Source organism: Girardinichthys multiradiatus, chromosome 11, assembly GCF_021462225.1.
Source record: "Girardinichthys multiradiatus isolate DD_20200921_A chromosome 11, DD_fGirMul_XY1, whole genome shotgun sequence".
Lineage (NCBI taxonomy): Eukaryota > Metazoa > Chordata > Actinopteri > Cyprinodontiformes > Goodeidae > Girardinichthys > Girardinichthys multiradiatus.
In genome coordinates this window covers 41,164,442-41,190,329 of record NC_061804.1, presented here as the reverse complement: position 1 = coordinate 41,190,329, position 25,888 = coordinate 41,164,442, and the positions used below count along the sequence as shown (strand labels likewise).

The window sequence follows — 25,888 nt, the reverse complement described above, 5'->3', positions numbered from 1 at the left end:
AATTTACATTTCAGAAAACACTTTTACATTTCAGAAAACAAATTTACATTTCAGAAAACACTTTTACATTTCAGAAAACAAATGTACATTTCGGAAAATAATTTAAATTTCAGAAAACACTTTTACATTTCAGAAAACAAATTTACATTTCAGAAAACACTTTTACATTTCAGAAAACACTTTTACATTTTAGAAAACAAATTTACATTTCAGAAAACACTTTTACATTTCAGAAAACACTTTTACATTTCAGAAAACACTTTTACATTTCAGAAAACAAATTTACATTTCAGAAAACACTTTTACATTTCAGAAAATCAACCGGAAATGGAATGTACCAACTTCCGGGTCAGCCTCAGCGGCTGCATCCTTCGAGGGTCGTATTTGTAGGCCGATTACGTTACAGCGCGGCGACGAAGGCTGTCCTGTCACAATTCCCGCGTAGTAACCGGCTCGCCTCGCCGGACCTACCGGCGGTGAGGTGAGCTAGCCCGGTAGAGATCTGACCGGACTATCGGCACTAAGCTCCCGCTGGCAGTCATCTCAGTGAACGTTTAACACAAGTGATTTCTAACAGTTTATGTTATTATTTTAATTGTTACTGAAAATCGATTTAACATTTCAGGTGATATTAAGGTTAACCAAAATAAATGGACAGTTTTATGTAATCCAACTGTATCGCTGGAGAGAGTGATTGAGAATAAATAAGCTTTTCAATATGAATTTTTAATGAAGAAATGTGCTATATGTTTTAAAAGTTTATTTATAATTCAGTTAGCATTATAATTTCTGATTCCAGGTACAATCCAGAGACAATCACGTTCAGGTAAAAAAGATGTTTGATTTAACTAGCCAATAAACAAAGAGATAGCAACTTTATGGCTAATGTATGTCGACATATTTTATATATATATATATATATATATAAACAACAACTTTCAATTTTAAGATAGATGGGAATTATAAAGTATTTGATCCCCTCTGGCTGGTCTTAGATAATTATATAATAATGCAGTGTTTTTGGTGTATTAGTATCTTCTTGCTTTGATCTCTTAAAATATCCAGAAGCATGCCTTAAAAATAATGTGTTTTTCCATCTCCATTCTTCCCTTTTCTAGACCAGACCCTTTACTGCAGGATCAACCTGAGTGTCCCAGTCCTGAAACGTTTCTTCAACCAGGAGGACACCAGGCCTGATTTTTGGCTGAGCAGGAAGTCTCTGGCAGTGCTACTTAATCTTTTGCACCAGGATAGGCAACATGTTTGGGTGCTACTATTGAGACCTTGGTTTTTCTTTTCTTGGTGGCAAGTGGCACATCCTACAGAGTGGTCTGCAGGGTGTTTGGGATGCCTCGCTCTACTGTCCATCGCATCGTCCAGAGTTACAGATTCCGATTACATCTTAGTGATGTGGCAGCCGTCAATTCAGCCAGCCCTACTTGATGGACGATGACGTGGACAGCGGAAAGAGGCATCACAAACATCTGCAGACCACCTGTGTGATGCTTCGCTCAGCATCCAGAAAGACTAACCACAGGTCTCAGTTGCAGCATCCATCCATGTCTCTGACCTTGCGAGAGATTTAGCCACACCGCCAGAGACTTTCTGTTCAGAAAGACATCTGCCTTTTTGTTCTGTTGAAGAGGTTTTTCCAGGAACTGGTCACTCAGGTTGATCCTGCTGTCATCATTGTAAATACTTGTACATAGTTTTATTTTATGCCTTTTGTCTTGTAATCTTGATCTGTTTGAATGTTCTTTTTTTCCACATTCTGTTTAAAATGCTATTTGTAATTTTCAAAATAAACTTTGTGTTTAGAAATTAAATGAAGTTGATGTATTGTTGGGTCAAATAGAAATAAAATACAATGGTGACAAAAACAATTTTGAAATTTATTAGAACAGCTTAAAACTTTAAGAAACTATCTGAACAAAACATATTTATTTATTTCTTATATAGCACCTTATTTCAGTACCATTCTTTCTAAGATAGAAAACAATCTGTCCATTCTCTGTGTCCTCATGTCCTCCCTGATCAACTCCATCATCTCTGTCCCTCTTTCTTTTCTGACCCCTTCCTGCTGGCTCACTGTCTTCCTTCTCCATCTGGTTGCCCACCGCTCTGCTTGGCCCTGGAGGCCCTAGGACAGGAGGTGTTGTGGAAGACCTCTGTCCCAACACCTCATCCATAAGGACAAACCAGGGCCAAGTACCAGCAGTGGGCTTTTCACTGACTCCCTCTCCTGACCCTGGATACTTACAATCCTAAAGTTAGAAGGAAGAAAATAAGAGTTGACAAAACAGAGAAACCAACAAGACTTTTAGAAATATTTTTTTTTATTTGTGTGTGACATGAGAACTTCTGAACATAATCGAAATTCTTTTTTTTTTTCAAATTGTCCCACATTGTTTTGGGCCTGCAAGGGGGTGACCTTCCCCTGTTGGTCCATCTTCTCCAGAATTGTCCTAAACAAGCAAAAGGAAAGAGGGAAAACCAAAAGAAGTATGTTAATCACTGGATGGATATTTATGAAAGTTAGAAAGATAGGAGTTATTGAAACTGGACAGAAACTGACAGCAAAGAATGTTGTTATTGTACCTCCAAGCCACGGTGGCTGAGTTTTTAGCTCCAGTAAAAAGGTAGTGCCGATAGTCCGGTCAGATCTCTACCGGGCTAGCTCACCTCACCGCCGGTAGGTCTGGCGAGGCGAGCCGGTTATTACGCCGGGAACGGAAAACTCCGAACACGTCGGAGCACGTTTGAAATTAAGCGATGTCTTGATAAATCAAGCAGATATTTCACGTCTACATAGTTATATTCCCGCACTAAAAATATCGTAGAAGTTCATTTGTGTCACAGAAAGTGTAATTTTCCACAATTTACTCACAGCTTTTGTTGCTATGGTCCGCCATGGCTGCCCCTGCTTGACCAATCTGCTTCGACCCGCAATGAATGATGGGAAATGATGGGCTGCGAAGGATACTCACAATGCATCCTTCAAATCGGGCAAAATAAGGACACATTTGTCGGCAGCATTTGCTCGGAATGATTCATGAATTGGGACAGCCTTCGTTGCCGTGCTGTAACGTAATCGGCCTACAAATACGGCCTTCGAAGGATGCAGCCCTGAGGCTGACTTCCGGGTCAGCCTCGGCGTTGGTACATTCCCTTTCCGGTTGATTTTCTGAAATGTAAAAGTGTTTTCTGAAATGTAAATTTGTTTTCTGAAATGTAAAAGTGTTTTCTGAAATGTAAATTTGTTTTCTGAAATGTAAAAGTGTTTTCTGAAATGTAAAAGTGTTTTCTGAAATGTAAAAGTGTTTTCTGAAATGTAAAAGTGTTTTCTGAAATGTAAAAGTGTTTTCTGAAATGTAAAAGTGTTTTCTGAAATGTAAAAGTGTTTTCTGAAATGTAAAAGTGTTTTGTGAAATGTAAAAGTGTTTTGCACCCCCCGGCCACCGTAGTAAGCCCCTACAGTTCACATTGTTTTTAAATTATTATTTTTTTATGGGTTAATTACTCAGAATCTTTAATGGGTTACTAAAAACACATATGTACAACACGCATATATACATACATAAGTGCTATTATTTACACAAGAGGTGCATCACATTCACGGGGCTTCATTTGGTGCAACAATCACTACTGCCAGTAGATGTCACCCAAGGGAATTGAATGAAGCTTCGGGTAGTGAACCACTTTATGACACAATGGTTCAAAATGATTCTATGCTTCAAAAAGCCTCATTTTGACATCACTAATTTGGGTCTACAATATACTGATACACATCGTGCTGCTCATTTCCGGTGTGCTTCTAGGTTTTTATTATTTTTGTTGTTTTTAATTTTCAACAGGCCACAGGGGGATTGTTATGGATGTATGATTCTGTGGCCTTTTCTAATCATCTCTTTGCTGCCCTAATTAAATATATCTGCCCTTGTTGCTTATCAGCAGCACCTCTCCCTGCTACAGCTTACACAACATAACTGCTGATATCACATAAGACGCAACACATAGTGAAAGATGAACTGATACAAGAGGATGACAACCTTTAGGAGGGTTAAGAACAGGCATAGATAATAGCAGGACTCACGCTCCATTCTTTGCTCCTCTCGGTTCATCCTAAAATGGGCTGAGGTGGGCCCGGTACCGAAGGTGAATGTCTCTCTGTATCTTTTCAATTACTCTGTTCACTGATCATTTTGGCATTAAGTCTTGATTTTATATTTAACCATTTCTCATTATTTCACAAGGTAAATATTTTGCTGGTTTTACTGGTTGGGTCTCGGAACTGGAGAGAAACGGACCCGGTGGTGCACAGAGAGGAAATAGTAAAAACTCTCATTTTACAACAGAATAAAAAAAAAATGTTGACAATGACCTCCAGCGTCTCGCAGGCTATTTAAATACCCTGTTGGTAAATAATAATTTCTATTTCTATTATTATTGTTATTATTACTATTAATTAACTCCAAGTCTAAATGAACCGAAAAAAAAGCCTATGGAAGTTAAACAGGTAAAATATTTAGTGTATGTTCTTTGTTATATTTTTATCCTTTATTTGATCTAGTCAAACGCCACCAAATGAAAGCGATAAACTGAGATATTCTCCATTTTCTTAGCGAGTTCAGTGCAGCAATGGCCTCGCTCAAAAACAACACTTCCCACAAGGCTTTGAGCTCAAGCCGCGTAGGTGTTTCCGGTGTCTAGTAACATTTTACTTCCTTCCACACAGGCCGACACGAACAAACCGAAAAAGAAGACGTCGCTAACAGTTAACCATTGTCGCCAGAAATTGACTTCCGAGCTTAGTTTGTCTTGTATTTCTGTCGGGTAAAGCGTGGCATGTGGCGCTCGGTGTCCGAGGACTGAGACTTAGCAGAGAACCGCTGATTGTAACGTGTCGGTCTCCGAAGGAAGAAAGTTTAGTGTCGGGCCTGTAAACAACATGTCCTCCGCCTCGCAGCCTTCCTCCAGACGGCAGTGGTGCTACCTCTGCGATCTGCCGAAGATGCCGTGGGCCATGCTGTGGGAGTTCAGCGAAGCGGTGTGCCGGGGATGTGTCAACTATGACGGCGCGGACCGGATCGAGCTGCTGATTGAAACGGCGCGGCAGCTCAAGAGCACGCACGGGGTGTTAGACGGCAGGTCTCCCGGACCCCAGCAGAGCAAACCCGGCTCGGTGGGGACCGTTGAAGCGGGGCGGCAGCATGGTGAGCGCGTAGACAGGGGGAGGGTGGAATATGGGGTGTCTTCTCGGCTCCCTAACGGCCTGCACCGGGCTGAGGACGTGGCTATGTCAGAGGGAAGCCGTCAGAGCCCGAACACCCGCCGTGCTGTAGCCGGTGCTGTTCCCGGGCTCCATAGCACCATATCTCACGCCTTGATTGCTCAGGGGTTGGTGGCAGGTCCTCATGGGCTTTTAGCCCCGTTATCAGGCTCCCGAATAGCCAGCACCCCAATCGCAGTCTCAGCTGGGCCCATCATGGGTGAAAGCGGCAGAAGGCAGGCGGTGTCTCTGGGTGTGGGTGCCAGCACCTCTGCCCTTGTGGATATAGTTCCAGCAGTGTGGAGGAACAATGAGGTGATGGTTGAACTGAACGAGGTGGCCAGAAACAGAATGGAGGGCTGGCCAAACCGACCCAAAGCAGTCCGAGATGTGCTTGTGGCTCTGAGCAACTCTATCCCCTTTAATGTCCGCTTCAGGAAAGATCATAACATCCAGGGTCGAGTCCTGGCTTTTGATGCTGGCACAACTCCAGAATTTGAGCTGAAGGTTTTTGTCGAGTATCCTGTGGGCTCCGGGATAATCTTCTCAGGCATCCCAGACCTGGTCAGACAGATGTTCAGGGATTCAGCTAAAGATGCAGGTAAAGCTGTGAACTCTGGGTTGCGATATGTGGAATATGAGAAGCGGCAGGGCACTGGAGACTGGCGAGGACTGTCTGAGCTCCTGAATGACAGTGTGCGGATGTTTAAAGAACCTCCAATCCCAGAGGTCCTGCCACAGCCAGATCCAGTACTGTCGCTGGCAGCAGCGGGTCGCCCAGGTCCAACAAAGAGCACGACCAGACGCCGCAAAGCTTCTCCTGGCTCTGAAAATGGGGAGAGTGATGGGAGACCCGATCACCCAGCAAGGGAAACTTGGCCCCGAGGTGCCTACACAGATCCTATTCCTGGCATGGCTGCTCCCCAGGAAGGTCCACCACGTCTCCACAGCCAGCCGTCACCCATCTCAGCTCTTATGGGAGTCACAGATAGCGTGAGCTCCAGTCAGATGCCCAGAGACAGCCCAGGCATGTCTGCAACTCACTCCTCCGCAGCTGGCCGCTCCACCAGCAGCAGCCCCTCCACCGCCTCCACCTCAGCCTCCCAGGCAGCCATGGGGCAGGGAATGAGTGCAGTTGGGCCGAGCAGCAATGCCAGCACTGGGGAAAGCACGAGCAGCACGCAGGGTACCCTGCTCTGCTGCACCCTCTGTAGGGAGCGCCTGGAGGACACACACTTTGTCCAGTGTCCCTCTGTCCCTCACCACAAGTTCTGTTTTCCCTGCACGCGGGCATTCATCCGCAGCCAGGGTCAAGGAGGGGAGGTGTACTGCCCGAGCGGGGAGCGCTGTCCCCTGGCTGGATCCACCGTGCCTTGGGCCTTCATGCAGGGGGAGATCTCGACCATCCTGGCTGGAGATGGAGATGTGACAGTAAAGAAGGAAGAGTGACCCCTGATGTCTTCGACCTGTTATGGTGAATGGTAAGGGTGAAGAGGCTAAACTGTGTCCCATCAAACACATTTTAAAACCACTTCCAGTTATGGGGTTGTGTGTGTGTGTATAAAGCCAGTTAGGAATAAAGCTCATTGTTTTACAACCTTAAATAGAAGTTTTAAGATATTTAGACCAATTAAAATGAAAATGCACAACATGACCTAAATGGGTTTCTTTAAAAGAGAAATGCAAGAATTATTTTTACTGCTGCTAAAATAACACATGATTATCACAGGTATAAAATTATCATTAAAATGTAATTGTTTTTGTTTTTTTTAGAAAGTGTAAAGCAAAAATATGTGCGCTCAAAATGTAGTAGCTTATGGTTGTTGATTTTGCAAAATATACCGATTTTGCTCTTACATATAATAACACAGGTATAACAATCTGAGATCAGCTGGTTACATATTCCGGCTATCTGCTCAAGTAGCCAGCCTGCAGTCAGCTGCTTTACAGACACACCACTCTCTTAGCTTCCTTTAACAAAGTGTTAGTCAATAACAGTAGTGGTGGAGCACCTGACAGTCCATGGTTTTCAAGACTGGAAATATTTCCAAACAGGTGAATTGGTCTTCCTTGTGATTGTTGAAAAAGGATGGGAGCCTTCTTTCAGCCAGCAGGCCAGCAGTGCACAGCATCATTTGAGAGAGGAGCAGGGCTTTGTTGTGCTGTGATCCATGCAGGTGGAGAAAACTCAGATTATTTAGTCACTTTCCCTGGGATGTCATTGAAAGAACAGGGAAAATGTAGCAGGGTCAGACCTTACTCCAGGTCTTTGTCATGTATGTTTTCCTTGGAACCTCTATTGCTATCATTTTTCATCCCAGGTTAACCTGAAGATGGCTTTGTACTTCCCAGCACAATGTCATAGTAATAAAGATAAAAACTAGTTTTATTTTAATGCTTTTTTTCACTGTCCTATTTTTTTAAACCATACATTAAAACAAGGGTAAAATAGGAGAAAATAATAAATGAAAGCGATGCCTACATGACACGCTTTATTGAAGATCTGTAACGGGACCTTTATTAGAACCTTTAAAAAATTACCACGGTAAACATTTTATCCCACAAAAAGAGACTTTCCAATTGCTTTTTCCGTTTTCCTCAGTTTTACCCGATTCCAAATTCTCTCAGAACTGTAACTGAAAGGTTGCAGTTCTGGTTGAGATCATTTGCCAGGTACAAGCCCACCTTCCCTGTAGTTAATCTTTCTTAAGCCTTTTTGTCCTTTCGTTAACTTTAGTGGACCGTAAAATGAAGTTTGCAAATTACTAAAGCCCTAAATAATAAAAACGCACTGCTGCATTCAGCAGGACGTCAGGGTTAAGGTGGTAATATTCACATAGTTAAATATATGCAGAGACCTGAGGACTGACTAATGGTGCAGGGTGTTGTAGTATATTCCATATTGTTAAATTAACGTTTAGTTGACATTTTTCTTTTCGAGGCAGGTTGTAAGAGAACTTTGAGATGTTCTGTTAGCACCATCTTTCCTTAATGTTTCTGAGCACCTTCCAGATATCAGGAATACCGTTGTCTTTTTCTGACTTTGTAAAAGCTTCCACACTGAGAACATCATGTGGAGCTTTGCTGTGGTGCTTTCGGTGGCCAGGTAAAAAAAAAAAAAATAGAGATCTGAGCACCTCCTATTAAAAAGAAATAAAACAAGGAAAAAAAAGAGAGCCTGAAATAATGTTTGGGTTTTCCAGGCTTTTTTCCTTGTTTTATTATCTAAAAAATAAAGCAATAGTCTTGGACTTTTTGTATATTTCAGCAGCTTCTTTAGTTTTGGTTTTTAGCGTAACAACTTGACATTTGATCAAACTCATTGATCTGTTTGATGCTCCAGAAATATGTGTGCATTCAAATATAACCATGGACCATTTACAGTTCTTGGCCTGTAGACCTTCTTGGATCAGGTTCAGAAGTCAAACGCAGCCAGGATGTAACTTTTATTACAAACAGAATAAAGACATGGAAGAACCCAAAATGAATTTAGTCCAGTCCACTCCACAAGTCTCCCACCATGTCCAGTCAGACAAACCTCAGCGTCGTGTTGCTTCATTTGTGGACAACATAGACACTAAAACCTAAATGAACCAGGTGCTTAAATATCCCAAGTGTTTTTAAAAGTGATGTGGAAGTTGATTGGAATTTTTGAAAAGAAAATGTGAGAACCTCTCGAAAACAGGTAGGAAATCCAGTTGATAATAAACTGGAGGCTGATCCATGTTCTAGGTCCTCACGCTGGACCTAGAACATGGATCAGCCAATAACGTCTTAGCTGGATTATTCATAATCAGATGGCTTTTAGTAACACAAAATTCATCTTCCAAATATGATTTTAGTCTTTCCAGAATAAAGCCTTCAGTAGCCTTTCAGAGAGCAACATGAAGGTCTGAGCAGAACCTCTGCTGTTATCCAGACATGCATTGAGGTTTAACTGTAGGGTCAGGCCATCCTAAGCAGGGCTCCTTGTACACTGATCTTTGCTATTAGCCACATTGTTCTGCAGCAGAATGAAGTTAGGATCAGTCTCTGCTGATGGACAGATCTGAACAGAGCACTGTTCCTCAGGCTTATCCACATGCAGCTACTGTTCTGAGATCAGGGTTCTGACTCAGATTCAAGAATCTGTTTGAATTAAAGTCAAAATATTCAGATTTTTATATTCTAGATTTTAAATTGCCTTTTTTGTCCTCTTTAATTAGGTAATTTATTCAGGGTTCTAAAGCAGTCTGGAATTTAAGTATTTTCCTTGTCTGGATAAGCATGGAAAAATATGTATATTTCCAGACTTTATTTCTATCCCATCATTTAAATGTCCTATCATCCATCCATCTCTGTCCAGCTGTCCTTTGCATTTCTTCATCTTTCCATCCATCCGTTCTTCCATTTGTGTTTATACGTCCATCCTTGTCTCTGCATATCTATTCTTCTTCCATTCTGTCCATTTGTCTCCATCTATGCAGTCTGTATTTTTTTAGCCTGACCACTGTAGGAAGTCCGCCATGAATTCATAGTGAAGTTTGCTGTACTGGTCTTACATACTGGTTTTTCTCCTGTGTGAAACAAAACCGACACTTTTTGTTGTTCCACATTAATACGTTTTCCTTTCTCTCCAGGGGATCAAACACTTTGAAAGCACTTCCCTTTTATCTCGAGCAGAGGTCCACTTCGGCTGCATTTCATCATGTGTGCCTCCATAAGCAGAGTAAGTCAGAAGCCCCAGGAGGATAAACTACGCCAGGATCAGTTAGTAAAGACAGGAAAACTCACCGGTGAGGTGGAGGAAGCTGAGCTTGTGTGTCGAGGCTCGGATCAGCCGCTCTTCCTCGCGCCATGCGGCTGAGGCCTCGTTTCAAACAGCCCAGGACAGAAAGCACATGTTTGTCTGACAATCTGATTTGTGTTTTTGTTTTTGGTTTGTTATAAATGTTGCATTATGTATTAAACGGATGCAGGGCAGCGATATTGATTGACCGCTTGGCAAAAGTAATGCAATTCTTTGAAAAAAATGAATGTTGAACACAAAAACCCATTTGGTCCTTAAAGCCAAGGAACGCAAAAATGTAACCCCACATTATGTCTCGTAGATATTCCTCTGTTATATGTTTCAAATGTGAACTTCCTTTCAATATGGCTATGTAATTTCTATTTTTGATACAATACAAATTTCTATGTATTTGTTTATAGTGATAAGAAGACCAAAGATGGCTTCATGCTCAGTGTAATTTTACTGTAGCCGTGTATGCTGTATCCACTGATAACCTTGGCATCAGTCACTAATTAGTCCAACTATCACAGATGTATGCTTGTTTTGTCTATTTACGTTTTGAATTCTATGTATAGTAAAATAATTAGCATCACATCGAATGGTTAACCAACACACTTATGTGATCTGAACAGGTCAATTCTACAATAAACGACTAAATAGTCTCAGCTGCCTTATTCCTCTGCTGCTGATTTTAATGGATTAAGACTCCAGGTAGGTTTTTGGGAAACTTTATTAAATATTGACAAGAACATGAACAACCCACCACCAAACATTAAAAAGCTCAGAGTGTCACTGTAAACATGGCCTCAGGCCAAATACAGGGACATACCTGTTTCTAGGTACATGCTGTACATCCAGCTGTGTTTAACACATGCAGGTTTGGACCCTGCTGTAAAACAAAAGAGTCACTCTGATCTCTTTGGAATAAATCCTGACGATATGCTGCATCTCACCATGCTCAGAACCTGCCCTGACAATCAGTTAACTGGTCTGAAAATATTCATATCCATGTGAGAAATCTGGCCTCTTGTTCCATGTCTACATTAGTAAGAGTCAGGTTTCTCACCTGTGGAAACTGGAACCGATTTGTTTTAAGTGCAAAAACAAAAAAAGCCAAATGTGACTGATCAGCTATTCCCGATATAAAATGTAAACACCACGACCCCAAGCTCCGGCTGAAGTGTGAATGTGTTGTGAGATAAGGCAGTGGTATAACCCTATATTTGTATGTGCTTAGTTGTATAATCTCATTCACATCATTTGTTTAATCATATAAAACAAATATATGCAGTGGTGAGCATGCAAGCAGGTCAGATGGGGCAGCTGGTGTGTTCCAGGGCTTCCTGAGCACCTTTCAGTGTCTCCCTCTTCACACACTTCCAGTAGCCAGAGATGCCACTCTGCTGCTCCACCTGCAACCAGGAGAGCGAGTTCATTATGAACCAGAGGAAGAACGTGAAGCTGAATGTGAAGCCCTATGTTTAGTTTTTTGTTTCATTGCCTGGAGGAAAGTATCACCTTTAACTGGGATTATGGCACATTTTCACATTGGGATCATTTCAGTGATTTCATGCAAAGGCAAACATTTATTTCCATCCAAAGGTTTTTAATTGAAATCGCCGGAGAGATTGATTGCTTTGAAGAACCCAAAATCTGTGAAAATGTCCCAGAATCCTTGAGTCAGTTTTTTCCAGTTTGACCAGCTGACACTAGTGTTGTCGTTACTTGTAAAATGGTGGGTTGAGGATTATCTAACATTAGATCATCAGATTTATTAACAGATCAGTCTTTGAAGCATGCACTGTGGCAGACTAACACAAAGTAGTTCACGGATGTGAGGAAGGGAAGAAAACCTGAAACGTGTGGCAGCATTTGGATTCAACTGTTTCCCAAATAAAACTCAGTTTAACCAACTGCATCAGTAGGAAACATAGCATGCCTCCCATATTCAGTTAGCCAAAAGTCATGTAGCGGACCCTGCAAGCATGTAGAGGAAGGTGATCCGATCGGACCAAAACTGAACTTTTTGCGCTACATACAAAATGCTTTGTACAGCAGAATACTAAAACTGCACATCATCCTGAACACACCATCCCCACAGGGAAACATGGAAGCATGCTATGGGAATGCTATTCTTCAGTACGGAGAGAAAAGCTGGTCAGAGCGGATGTGAAGACGAATGGAGCTACAGGTAGCGTGGAATAGAGGCGATCAGCTTGTGGTTCTGCTGAGGTGGAATGGAAGCCCAAAGAAAATGAAATCAGCATCTCCATAAAGCTTGTCAGCAGAAGGAAACATAAAGTTCTCTAAAATTTCCTGCTTGATCGCTGTGTTGACTGAGGACTTCATAAAACCAAGCAGACCAGAACCAGCAGATGACCTGGCACACCAAATCATCAGACTGTGGAAACTTTACACTGGATTCTGTGCCTCTTCACACACAGTTTCCTTCCACTCAACTTTCTATTAATATTCTAGGATACAGCACTCTATGAACAACCAGCTTCTTAAGCAATGATCTTTTGTGGCTTACCTTCCTGGAGGGTGTCTGTCTTCCCCATGATTATGTAGCTACTGACCCAGACTGAGAGACCATTTAGAGGCTCAGGAAACCTTTGCAGGTGATTTGAGTTCATTAGCTGATTAGGGTGTGACCCCATGAGTTTCCTATATTGAAAATATTCGAATTTTCTGAGACACTGGATTGTGGCTTTTCATTATCTGTAAGCAATGATCATCAAAATCACAAGAAATAAAGGCTTGAAATATTTCACTCTATGTGTAACATTTCTATAAATTAGAGTTTTACTTTTTGGAATTACTGACAAAACATATTGAACTCTTTTCATGATATTCAAATATTTTGAGATGTACCTGTAAATACTGAAAGAAACCGTTAAAGAGTTTGCAGCAGACTTGAAACTGGGACAAAGGTTCAGCTTCCAACAGGACAACAACCCTAGAGATGCAGCTAGAGCTACAATGGAATGGTTTAGATCAAAGCCTATTTATGTGTTAGAATGACCCAGTCAAAGTCCATACCTATAGCTAATGGAGAACCTGTCTGAGCTTGAGCTATTTCGTAAAGAAGAATAGGCAAATATTTTAGTCTTCAGTCTGTGCCAAGCAGCTAAGGACATATTCCAAAACACTTCAGTTGTAACTACAGTGAAAGGTGGTTCTATAAAGTATTTATTAACCATTCAATCACGTGCTACCTTCGCTTAAATTCTATAAAATCTTAATAAAATATAATAACAGCTAGGGAGATAGCCTCCATGAAACAATGAGATACACTCTGGTCTGACAAGGCCCGACTCCTGGCAGAGTTTGCAAAGAACACAAACAGCTGATTAGCGTACACTCTGTAGACACACAGTGCGCCCACAGGACACAGGGTATTCAACCATCTCAGAGCACTTAACCCCAATTCGCCTACCGATTGGTGTATTGGTGTACAAATGTGTCAGTGAGTACAACTGGGTGAATGAGGCTTTAGTGTAAAGTGCTTTGAGTGGTCGGTATGACTAGAAACGGGTTATATAAATTCAGTCCATTTACCATTCAGTTCCTCAGAAACAAAGAGGAGAGGACAGACTAAAAAGCTTGATCATCATGTAGATGTAGTCTGATAAAAATAACATTGGGAGGATATGATGCATTTGGATGCAGAACAACCTTTGACACATCTGCCATGAACTGGGTGGGTGCACAGAGAAGGCATAAAGGTTTACTCTTTTACTCTGATCCCTGGCTGAGCAACTATCGCTCCCGTTCTTTGGTTCCATCTATGGTTTTTATTTATCTCATTTAAAGTCATAGCTATGAACTTTTAAAAAATAAGATACCAATACAGGTCCTTCTCAAAATATTAGCATATTGTGATAAAGTTCATTATTTTCCATAATGTCATGATGAAAATTTAACATTCATATATTTTAGATTCATTGCAGACTAACTGAAATATTTCAGGTCTTTTATTGTCTTAATACGGATGATTTTGGCATACAGTTCATGAAAACCCCAAATTCCTATCTCACAAAATTAGCATATCATTAAAAGGGTCTCTAAACGAGCTATGAACCTAATCATCTGAATCAACGAGTTAACTCTAAACACCTGCAAAAGATTCCTGAGGCCTTTAAAACTCCCAGCCTGGTTCATCACTCAAAACCCCAATCATGGGTAAGACTGCCGACCTGACTGCTGTCCAGAAGGCCACTATTGACACCCTCAAGCAAGAGGGTAAGACACAGAAAGACATTTCTGAACGAATAGGCTGTTCCCAGAGTGCTGTATCAAGGCTACCTCAGTGGAAAGTCTGTGGGAAGGAAAAAGTGTGGCAGAAAACGCTGCACAACGAGAAGAGGTGACCGGACCCTGAGGAAGATTGTGGAGAAGGGCCGATTCCAGACCTTGGGGGACCTGCGGAAGCAGTGGACTGAGTCTGGAGTAGAAACATCCAGAGCCACCGTGCACAGGCGTGTGCAGGAAATGGGCTACAGGTGCCAGCATTCCCCAGGTCAAGCCACCTTTGAACCAGAAACAGCGGCAGAAGCACCTGACCTGGGCTACAGAGAAGCAGCACTCGGACTGTTGCTCAGTGGTCCAAAGTACTTTTTTTCGGATGAAAGCAAATTCTGCATGTCATTCGGAAATCAAGGTGTCAGAGTCTGGAGGAAGTACTGGGGAGAAGGAAATGCCAAAATGCCAGAAGGTCCAGTGTCAAGTACCCACAGTCAGTGATGGTCTGGGGTGCCGTGTCAGCTGCTGGTGTTGGTCCACTGTGTTTTATCAAGGGCAGGGTCAATACAGCTAGCTATCAGGAGATTTTGGAGCACTTCATGCTTCCATCTGCTGAAAAGCTTATGGAGATGAAGATTTCATTTTTCAGCACGACCTGGCACCTGCTCACAGTGCCAAAACCACTGGTAAATGGTTTACTGACCATGGTATCACTGTGCTCAATAGGCCTGCCAACTCTCCTGACCTGAACCCCATAGAGAATCTGTGGGATATTGTGAAGAGAACGTTGAGAGACTCAAGACCCAAACACTCTGGATGAGCTAAAGGCCGCTATCGAAGCATCCTGGGCCTCCATAAGACCTCAGCAGTGCCACAGGCTGATTGCCTCCATGCCACGCCGCATTGAAGCAGTCATTTCTGCCAAAGGATTCCCGACAAGTATTGAGTGCATAACTGTACATAATTATTTGAAGGTTGACGTTTTTTGTATTAAAAACACTTTTCTTTTATTGGTCGGATGAAATATGCTAATTTTGTGAGATAGGAATTTTGGGTATTTATTTTGGGTAAATAAATGTTTTTTGCTGCACTAGTGGCCTGTTTTCTCATTTTTGTCCACAGTAAGTTGACAGGAAAGGGGTGGGAAGACATGCAGTAAAAGTGGCTTGGACCAGGAGTCGAACCCGTAACAGGCAGCGTCTAGGACTGGAGTCTCTAAATATGGGTAGCACGTTTTTCCCCTGTGCTACTGCCATGCTCGTGTAAATAAAAAGCTCATTAGTATGAAAACAAAAAATGAAACTGGACGCTCACCTTCAGACCTCGCAGTACTCTATCCGTCATTACTCCCATAAATTCCTTCTGACTCAGGCAGTTGTCTCCATCCATGTCAAAGAGTTTGAACACCGTGTCCAGAACATTCTCTGAGAGCTCATGGCCAGTGGCAATCTTCACAGCCCGCTTAAACTGGGCTGGATTCAAAACAAAGAAAGGACGCACTCATCTGCTGTACAGACCATTAAGATACATCTTCTCATTTCAAACCAGCAGTAAGGCTTACCCATTCCCACAGGACGATTGGCCTCAGTGATCATCTTCATCGAAAAGGCGAAATCCTCCAGGTTGTTGGTGAACAGGCAGAAGGCTTCAAATTCCTCAAATGTGATGCTCTAGAAGGGAAATATGCCTGTTGACTATGAGGCCAAAATAAGTCTCATCCTGACAGAAGAAGAGTTTTAGTACCTGACCAGCTGGGATCTTCTTCCTCATGTTTTCCCAGTAGACTTCGTTATATTCTTCATTGGTGTAGTGCAGTAGCCACTCTGCAAAGTCTTCCCTTCTCATGGTGTCCATGCCTTTAGAGAACTGCAGGAACTCCATCTCCTGAACCTCAGCTTGCAGGTCCTCCATGAATCTGAACAACAGAGACTGTTTACAGGAACTGGGACTGTCTGACATCCCACGGTCCTATTGGAAGAAACCCTACATTACCTCTAAATGTTGTGTGTAACAGATTATGTTATTCAATGACCCCCATACACTGAACTGAAGCAACAATACACTGACAAGACAGTGAAGCACGGCGGTTCAAGCATCATGATATGGGGATGATATGATATAGGGATGTTTCTCTTAATATGGTGCCGGCCCTTTTATCACACACAAGGAATCGTGGATCAGTTTGCATATATCAGAACACTTGAAGTGGTCACGTTGCCGTACGCGGAAGAGGAGATGCCTTTGAAATGAGTGCTTCAACAAGACAACGATCCCCATACACACCAGCAAGCAAGCAGCATCTTCTGGAGCAGCCAGCCCGATCCTTGGACCTTAATCTGATTGAAAACTTGTGGGGTGACATCAAAAATGCTGTTTCTGAGGCAAAAACCAAGAAATGCAGAGGAATTGTGGAATGTTGTCCAATCATCCTGGGCTCCAATACCTGTTCACAGGTGCCAGAACCGGGTCGGCTCCATGCAACACAGATATGAAGCAGTTCTTAGAAACAGTGGTTATACAACTAAATATTAGTGATCCACAGAAATGATAAATCCTAAAGCTTTGTCAGTTTATAAATTAAATATTTATGGTTTGTAAAGAAAAATGCAGACACCGCTATTGTGTTGAACAGCCAAAAGCTCTTCATTTTCTATAAAATGATCAAAAGATTAATCATTTTTTCTTAATGGTTTGATTTAGAATATAATGTGCAGTAAGGTTGGCTAATTGGACGAATTTATTGATCTTCGATAGGCTGAGCGTTTCAGCATATTTTGGGGTTTTTTGCCGGGTTTAGGGCAAAACAGTCGGGCGCGTAGGCCGCGTGGACTCGAAGCAGACGTCCGCCGAACTTTTACGACCGCGTGCCACACAATAAACTGCTCGGCGAATTGTTTTATATGTGACACACTGCTCCGAGCAGTGACCTACAAATATGTTTTTACAGAAACAGGTAACCTTCTCTACAACACATCAATCTACAGAGCTGACCAAAGTTGGATCAGAAGTAGACTATTAGTTTTTATTCATTGTTATCGCTATCCAAAATGTAAACCGACTTCATGTGATCCTGAGCACCATTACAGCTTTCACTACCTGCGAAACTTCTGATACTGCAGCTTGTCGTCCCCTTTCTTTCCAAAGAAGTGCGCCTGTAGTGTTGTGTTTACAGCCTCCCCTTCCTCTGCTGCTTTCTGTAATCATCCATGAATTGTCCGTTACAATAAAAACTAAAAATACATGAGAAAAACTGTGGATTAATGACATGTGCATACCCACCTCTGCAACATCCTTGGGAGGTTTCAGTTTCGTTTTGCCGATTATGTTCTTGAGCTTTGGCAGTAAATAAAAACATTTTTTTTTTTTAACAATTTTATCAAATTTTTTTAGATCATGCAATAAAATTATAGAAACATCTGATTAGTGAATTCTCTCTCACTCTCTCAAACACACACACACACACACACACACATTTAATCCAGCTTATAATGAACATTCACTGAACAGAGGATTTTAAGTTTTGATGAATCTTGCTAACAAGACTTTATCTTGCAAAAGTATTCATACCCTTTGGACTTTTAACCTTTTTGTCACATAACACCCCCAAACTTCAATGCATTTTAGAGGTATTTTGTGCATGAGACCAACATGAAATATCACATAACTCTAAATTACGAACAAAGGTGTGCCATGCCTTTGTATTTAGTCTGCCTGAGTCAAAACTATGTAGTCACCTTTTGCTGCACAAGCAGTTGCAAGTGTCTTTGAATTTGTCTCTACCAGCCTGCACATGTACAGACTGACATTTGTGCTCATTTATCTTTGCATAACAAGTCATGCTCACTCAGATTTCAATTTTCAGTTTCGCTACAGATCAGATTCTCAATTACATTTAGGTCTAAACTTTGACTGGGCCATTCTAACATGAATATTTTGTTGATCTGAACGGTTCCATTGTAGCTCTGGTCATATGCTTATGGCGCTGTTTGAACACTGTTCCGTGAGATGATTCAAGCTGGAGATGTTTTACATTCATTTGTTTTAATTCATATTTTTCAAATTTGAATTTTCTCCTGCTACTCTTCTATAAAGGCCAGATCTGTAGAATTCATGATTAACAGTTGTGCTGTGAAAGATTATTTTCACCTGAGCTATGGATCTCTGCAGCTCCTCCAGAGTTCCCAAGCTCTTAGGTTGACAATCAAAATGTTGAAAACCATGTATTCTTTTCCTATAATTCAGACTTATATGCTACTTTGTGTTGGTCTATTTTACAAAATCCCATTAAAATACATTAAAGTGTTTAGTTGTAATAAGACAAATTGTGAATATGATTGTAAGGCACATAATGTCCCCCTCTCCTCCTGTCTTTGGGGAGGGAATATGAGGTTTACTTCCTTCTTTTCACTTTTAGAATCAACAAAACAGAGATTGCTTTTGGTTGCATTTTAACCAAAAAGTCAAAGCAAAAGCAGAAGTACTGTTTAAAGCAGACCAACATCAAAATCCATGCACTGCTACCTCTCAATGGATGTTTGTTTTCAGCTTGTAACATGAAACAAGGTGCAGCACAGGCCAACATGCCTTCTACTGGGACAAAAAGTAGCTGCTGCCTAAGCTAAGAGTCAGGAGCCTTCTCCTGCCCTCAGATAGGAGAAGTCTGCTTGGAACGGGAACAAAAAGGCAGGTGCATTCATTCAAACAAACTGACAAAACTGAAAGGCTATCTAAGACAAACACAGGATAGACAAAGAACAATTCCACGACTGCAGCTCTCCCTCACCTTCGCATGGAGTCTGGGTTCATACTTACAGCTGCAGCAACATCAGTAGAGCTCTTGGCAGCATTAAAGTGGCAATATTTTCACATTTAAGAGCAAACAAACATTTGAAATATTGAAACACGGATAAGGCTGCCTACAGTGATTTTATCTTACATGTAATCATTTCCATCAAGCACAGTCTTACCTTAAGAAATTCCTTTTTGTCCACATGCTCATTGCCGTCCACATCCAGCATTTTGAAAGCTATATGAAACCCTGTCAACGGCTCTGCAACAGAAACAATGTAATTTAGGAAATTTTACCTGACTCTGATAACAAAACTGTAACGCAACGAGATTTAGAGAAAAGTTGGCCGGTGACTGGAATTAGCTCATTTTTACCTTGATTGGACGTAAACAGTGCCCAGCAAGTTGGAGACAAAAAAATGGGATCTTTTCCAATCAGTGAACACACCATACATATGTGCTACCAGGTGACATAAAAACAACCCTCCTCTGTGTGGACAGGGTTACAGAGGGAAGGAAGACTCAATGTTAGCTAATTTCAGTGAGAGAGACTGGGACTAGGAGAGAATAGGAAGACTGAACGTATTACAGCAAAGTTCTTCTATTTGATCGTTTTGAGTTTTCAACCTGTCTGTCATCCAACATTTGCACTGGATTTGAAAAACATTTCAGCAGGATTTGGGAATACACATTCTCTAGTGAATATACAAAGATATCACTGTTTTAGTTATGCCAGCTGTGTTAACTGTGCTAATCACTAATATTAGCAAAACCTGGGGTGTGCACCGTTCGATTGGACCAGTGACAACATGTTCAGCCACATGCTGCATTCAGCTACCGGTTTTGCTGGGTGATGTCCACAAAACAGGGTGAGCTATATTGATAATTGGTGAACACACTGGGGAAACCTGATCTGAGCCGGAGAAGCTCTTTATTCCAGGAGTTATAGTTTAACACACCTCTCTGCAACATCTGTACTGTTACCCACCCACTACCCTATTAGGACAGCCTATGACCCATTTTAAATAAATTAAAACCAACTTAAAAGGAGTAGACCATGAAAGTCTGCTAACTGCTAGTCGATCCCAATAATCTCTTAGAAAGGCTGAAAGATGCTGCAGGGACCAAGGGAACAGCACTAGGCTGGTCTAACTCTTATTTGTTCGACATATTTCAGTTCGTTCATGTTAATGATAAATCTTCTAACAGGTAAAATTATCAGGCAGCATGGGAAAATTTCCAGGGTTATGCTGATGATACTTAGCTTTATCCATAAATCCTGATGAAACCAGTCAGTTAGTTAGAGACCACAGGCATGTCTTGAAGACATATAGACATGGATTAGTAGATTTTCTGCTTTTAAATTCCTACAAGAAGTTGTTGTCTTTGAACCACAGCCTCTGAAAAACAAGTGTTTTGTCAATCACTTACTCAGGATGACATTAAATTGGGGTCCGGTAATACTGTAAAGAACCTTGGGGTTATCTTTGACCAAGACGTGTCATCTAAATCCCATATTAAACAGGTTTCGAGGATTTCCTTGTGACTCTGGAATGTTGCAAAAATTAGAAATATCCTGTCCAGAAGTGACGAAAAAAACTAGTCCATGCATTTGTTACTTCAAGGCTGGTTAATTGTTATTTACTAATGGCTTGATTCAAACTACTGTCCGTTGTCACTACAAGCTTGTTGTAGAGGAGGAATTGCTGCACAGTCAGTAACTTGATGGAATCAGCTGGATCTTTTTAGAACCTGACTGCACTGACTGACTGTCTATGGTTGGATTGAATTAACTATATATTTCTGTAAATAAACCGGGTCTGCTTGTTTTGTAAAGTGCCTTGAGATAACCTTTGTGGTGAATTGATGCCATTTAAATAAACTAAACTGTCTGTTCCAAATCATGGCTTTATGTTTTAAATTAGTAAAGTTATTTTATATAGCAACTGTTTTCACACACACAGTGTGACATCACCCCTTCTCTTAATATAAATAATCCTGCTCACAGCTAGAAGGCTATGTAAAACATTCTGAATACTGTCCTCATTATAGATCTTAAAGTTAATCAGTATCAACCAAACTGTTATTAGCAGGTCAAAGTTTTACATAACAACGGAGACTGGAGAAATAGCACTAAATTGTTAAAATAAAATCTAAAACAAGATTATGAACACAACAAACTCAGCTCGACATCTCATGGGTCCCCTAAAAGAAATCACAAGAAAAGCAGCTCATGTAAGCACTGGTCCAAAACAGTTAACTTACTGGTCAGAATGGTCAGCAGGAAGAGGTACTCGGTGTAGGATATTAGACCTGCAAGGCACAAACAAATACACTTAACCTTTAGAAACCTTTTAAACAGAAACTGGTGGCTGGTAAAAAGTGAACATCACCATAGAAACCTGGATTGCCACTGCTCAGCCACACAGCAGAAACATTCAAATGTGAGGTTAAGGAGCAGATAGCTTACCGTTGTCCCCTAAATTTCTGAACAGATCACTGCCGGGACGAGCATTAGAAGCAGCCCTCAACATTTTGTCCACATCCTGCCAAGACCGCACAGATGCCATCACTACATACCCCTTGACCCCGCTCTTCATGTTCAGTTTTTATACAGTGAGGCTGTAAACCTACCTGTGGTGTTAAGATTCTCTTCTGGAGCTTTCCTAAAGAAGACCAAACAGATGATCTGTCAGTAACTACAGAAAGTTGGAACTGCAACCAATAGAAGAACTACTAGACAAACTAGGGACAAAGCTTTTTTATTTGTCCTTGTTTTTCTTTTTTTATATCTGAATATCTGCAGACAAAACGTGTGTGTAACACAACATAAATCATGTCAGGGAGTGTGGGAACCAGACTGCTAGCATGCAGGATGCTTTCCCTTGATTAAAATGTGTGGCGTCTGCAAGGGCAGCAAAATAAGAGCCTTTTCTGATGAGAAGAAAAGCTGGGATAAATCTGGACCAACAGAGGTGAGGATTATACAGACAGAGTCAAAGAAAAGATTTCTGACAGCAGGAGTACCCAGCATCCACTAACACATTTACTGTGTCCTCCATCTTTAGATATGGTTTCAATACTTTAAAAGAGATATTTCCAGAGGTTTGAAAGTGTTTTGTGTAATACTGGCACATTAATGGCTTTATTCGCCCTATCTTTCTTAAACATTAAGACATTTTGATAAATGTTTGTATGACTCACTCATTATTGTCTTCCTATGTGTGTACTTTTTAAGTGTTTATTTAAGGTTCATTTGAATAGTATTTGGTATTGAAATGCACAATCTACTGTTTAGTACTATTTATCAGACTTTCAACATGAATTTCTGTCATTTTCAATCTTTTTTTTTTTTCACATCCTTTTTGTGATTTGCATAGTTAAACTCAGTCTTTGGGCCTGAGTGTGTCGAGCTGTGTGTACACGATCAGGCCAATGTAAAGGTTTAGCATTGTTCTGCAAGTTTGCTTGTGCTTTAAAGAGTAAAGATTTGGGTTTATGAGTCCGTGTCTGAACAAATTAAAGGTTTTCGCAGAAAAACGCATGAAAATACTCTAGGTTAGGTAAACTAATGAACACAAAAAAGTGTTGATTAGAATGATATTTTTCTGACTCCATGTTGGACAACTGTAACTGATAATATTTATGATTGTGTAAATACTGATTGTAAAGCTAATTGAATTGGTTTGTGTATAATATGGCAGCTTGGAAATCCCATCTGCTCATCAATAAAAACTTTGTTTTTCAAATGCTAAAAGCAAATTGCGTTTAGAAATATTTATTACCCTGAAAGGTCTCTGGATAGATTTAATCTTTGTAAAGAGTTTTTGAATCTTGAGAAAACTAAAAGTAATTATTATGTTATTTGCTGGAGCAAAACTTTAAACAGAACAAAAATGTAAATAGGGTAGGATTGCTTTTATTAACGTTAAGCGTTTTAAAGTGCTGTTTGGGAGCACTTAAATTGTATGGATATTACAAGGTGTGTGTGGGTGTGTGTAGTAAACTTGTACTGCTTACGATCCACTTGTTCCAGCATAACAGAGAACAGGAAGTCCCTCGGAGTCATGTAGGGCTCTAGTTCATACACTACTGAGGCAAACTGGGTGAAACGGATCTTTCTGGCAGACAACTGAGGAGCTGCAGGTTCCTGCAACAGCACACAGTATAGCAATGTTCTGAAAGTTCCTGTCTGAGCTTTCTGTCAGACTGATCTAAACACTAAATATTTCCTCTTTGCGCCAAGCACCCAGCAGCTTTTACCTAACCAATGAAGGAACACTTGACTATGCACAGATTTAAGATAAACATAAATCAAAGTATGTTCCAATTTAAACACAGAATGATACTTTACCAATAAATGCTACAAATGAAGACAACGTCAGTTTTTTTTAAACATTGTTTATATACAGTATCCTCTGGACGCCGCTAGAGTGCGCTGGTTCATATAACTTAGTGTTTACGCCTTTAAAAGCAATGCCTATCTCTTTAATTCAGTTTGTCGTCATCTTTCAGACAAGTTGAGGAAAACGTGGAAAAATACTAAAGTATTTTCTATAAAATAAATCTCAGCGGGATGTGTACTTACCTTTTCTTCCTCTGCAAGAACAGCGAAGGGTAGAATCCTGCTGTTAGCATGCTGATAGTAGTAATAACAGAGTCCTCCGGTTCCAATGACAGAGCCCAAAATACCGGAACCGATAACTCTGCATTTTGTGAAACTTTTTAGAACCCGAGAGCTCCTTACCACATTTCTAAAGACGGCGGCGAACTTTCCCCAGCTGGCCATTTTCAGGAAGCTCACTAGCTGCCCTGTTGCGCAAACGCGACGGCTTCCGTAGCTGCTGTGTCGTTAGCGAACCAAGCCACATCGGAACGCCCACTTTGGCGTCACCAGAGTAAACAACATGAATTGTAAACCGCTTATTAATAGTCCTTTGTTTTTTAGAGATGGTTTTAGAACTTGTGGCTCAGGAAATATAATCAATATGTGTTTATTTGAAACATATAAGGCAACAATACTCTATTTCCTCCTGAAGGAAACTTCTTTATGATAATTAGATAATGTTCAAATGTAGTTCCATGTTGTCGATTTAGGAGGACAAAAGGTGTTTATTACTGCCTTGAATACACATACATGGCCTACAATGACTGTTTAGGCAGCCTTAAATGTATTTTTTTGTTGCAATGGTATAATCTCTCATTGGAATTTTTGAGTTGTGTTAGGATTTGACATTAAGAAAATGTTACTGCATCAGTTAGGAATAAATAACTTCTACAAGCAATGTATGTTTATATTGAAAAGACAATTTTGATCACACAATTTAACAGAATTTTCAGGTAAAATGGGCCAGTTGTTCAGTTAAAATATGCTGTTGTAAAATATAATTATAACTGAAATCTGCCTCAAACCCACCATCTTTCTTAGTTTGCCAATGTGCCTATCATGAACAATGAAATAAAACAGTTTTATTCTAAATACTACATAAAAAAACAGTATATCCTATATGGTACATGTCCCTGAAAATTGTGTGTTCATGTAAATGTGGATGCTTAGGTTTGTTTATAAAATAACAGCAACACCATTGTTCAGTGGCCTTTGAGTCATTCAATATACATATTGTTAGCAATGGATGACATTAAGCAGATGTAACATTTCTAACCTTATCCTGGTGCTTCTTCTTTGTATAACATTTAACAAATATTACTGCTGTATGAGAAATGTTAACCCCTTGAGGATAAAAAAAAGTCTAGTAACAAAAATGGCTTATAAGAGCTTCTGTTTGGGATGCTAACATATTTACATTTTTTTTATAGTCAAACACTGTTTTTAAAAAAACATTTACTCTGGGCTCTGAGGTAAATTTGCTGTACTGTATGTAAGTAACTTGTGACAATAATAAAGACTATTGATCTAATATTTTGTAATCACTTTTGTCATTTAAAGTTAATTCAAATTATGCACATTTACAGTTTGGAGAATCTAATGCAGTCTCAAAGGGGGCCAGTGTTCTGTGTCCTATATGTCTCGGTCCTAAGCCTCGATAAATGCAGAGGGTTGCATTTTCGCAGGAAATGCAAATGTTTCTAGTTTATTTTTTATTATTTAATATTATTGTGACAAAATACTTAAGCAGCAATCTGTTTGTTTTTTTGTATGCTTGTTTGCTCTGTCAGTCCAAATATTCTATTTTGAAGGGTGAAGGGTAACAATTGAAAACATTTTTTTTTTGTCTGATTCATCGATTAATTAAAAGAATAATCGACCGATTAATTGATTATTAAAATAGTCATTAGCTGCAGCACGTACTCAGTAAACTCTATCAAATGAGTTTCACTTTCTAAAAAGAATGGCAAAAAATATATAACTTTTTCATGATATTCAAATTATTTTATACTGGTACTACATGAAGCTCATTTATCACCAAGTTTGTAACTCAGAGAGCACACAGTGGTGACAAAATATGAGGCATATCAGTAAATGACTGTTAAACGGGACGGGGTTCGTAGCACCTTGCCCATCCCCTTCTCCCTAACACAGGCAACTGATCTTGGTGCACAAAATCTTGAGGGCATGGGATGAAGGACCCAAACCATCTGGGGTTCTCTCACCTGCCTGGGTGTGTGGGAGCTTGGGGCATTTCACAAAGTGGTGAGCTTCTTCCTCTTGGCTGATCTCAACCAGCCTTGGTCTTGAGTTCTGGCCACTGCAGTGGGCTAATGCCTGCCCAGTGGGTTGGGTGCTCTGGAGAGGTAGCCTCCTCCTCAGTGCTTGGCGGTCTTGCTGCCAGGGACATATGCAGGCCCCTGGCCGC

At 40.7% G+C, this 25,888-nt stretch overlaps 2 protein-coding genes across 2 annotated transcripts; one reads left to right on the top strand and one right to left on the bottom strand.

Moving 5' to 3' along the window:
- Positions 1–4,678: 4,678 nt before the first annotated feature.
- LOC124876240 (interferon regulatory factor 2-binding protein 1-like) lies at positions 4,679–10,702 on the top strand. The gene is made up of 2 exons (XM_047378856.1): positions 4,679–6,750; positions 9,889–10,702. The coding sequence occupies exon 1, from the start codon at positions 4,949–4,951 to the stop codon at positions 6,716–6,718; it is 1,770 nt and encodes a 589-aa protein (XP_047234812.1). The 5' UTR covers positions 4,679–4,948; the 3' UTR covers positions 6,719–6,750; positions 9,889–10,702.
- Positions 10,703–10,752: 50 nt separating this feature from the next.
- micu2 (mitochondrial calcium uptake 2) lies at positions 10,753–23,918 on the bottom strand. Its single transcript, XM_047378857.1, has 12 exons — positions 23,662–23,918; positions 23,094–23,223; positions 21,708–21,739; positions 21,544–21,619; positions 21,339–21,386; positions 19,253–19,335; positions 17,565–17,618; positions 17,382–17,479; positions 16,029–16,200; positions 15,847–15,955; positions 15,600–15,757; positions 10,753–11,452 (listed from the first exon to the last, which is right to left on the bottom strand). The coding sequence occupies exons 1-12, from the start codon at positions 23,860–23,862 to the stop codon at positions 11,351–11,353; spliced, it is 1,263 nt and encodes a 420-aa protein (XP_047234813.1). The 5' UTR covers positions 23,863–23,918; the 3' UTR covers positions 10,753–11,350.
- Positions 23,919–25,888: the final 1,970 nt, after the last annotated feature.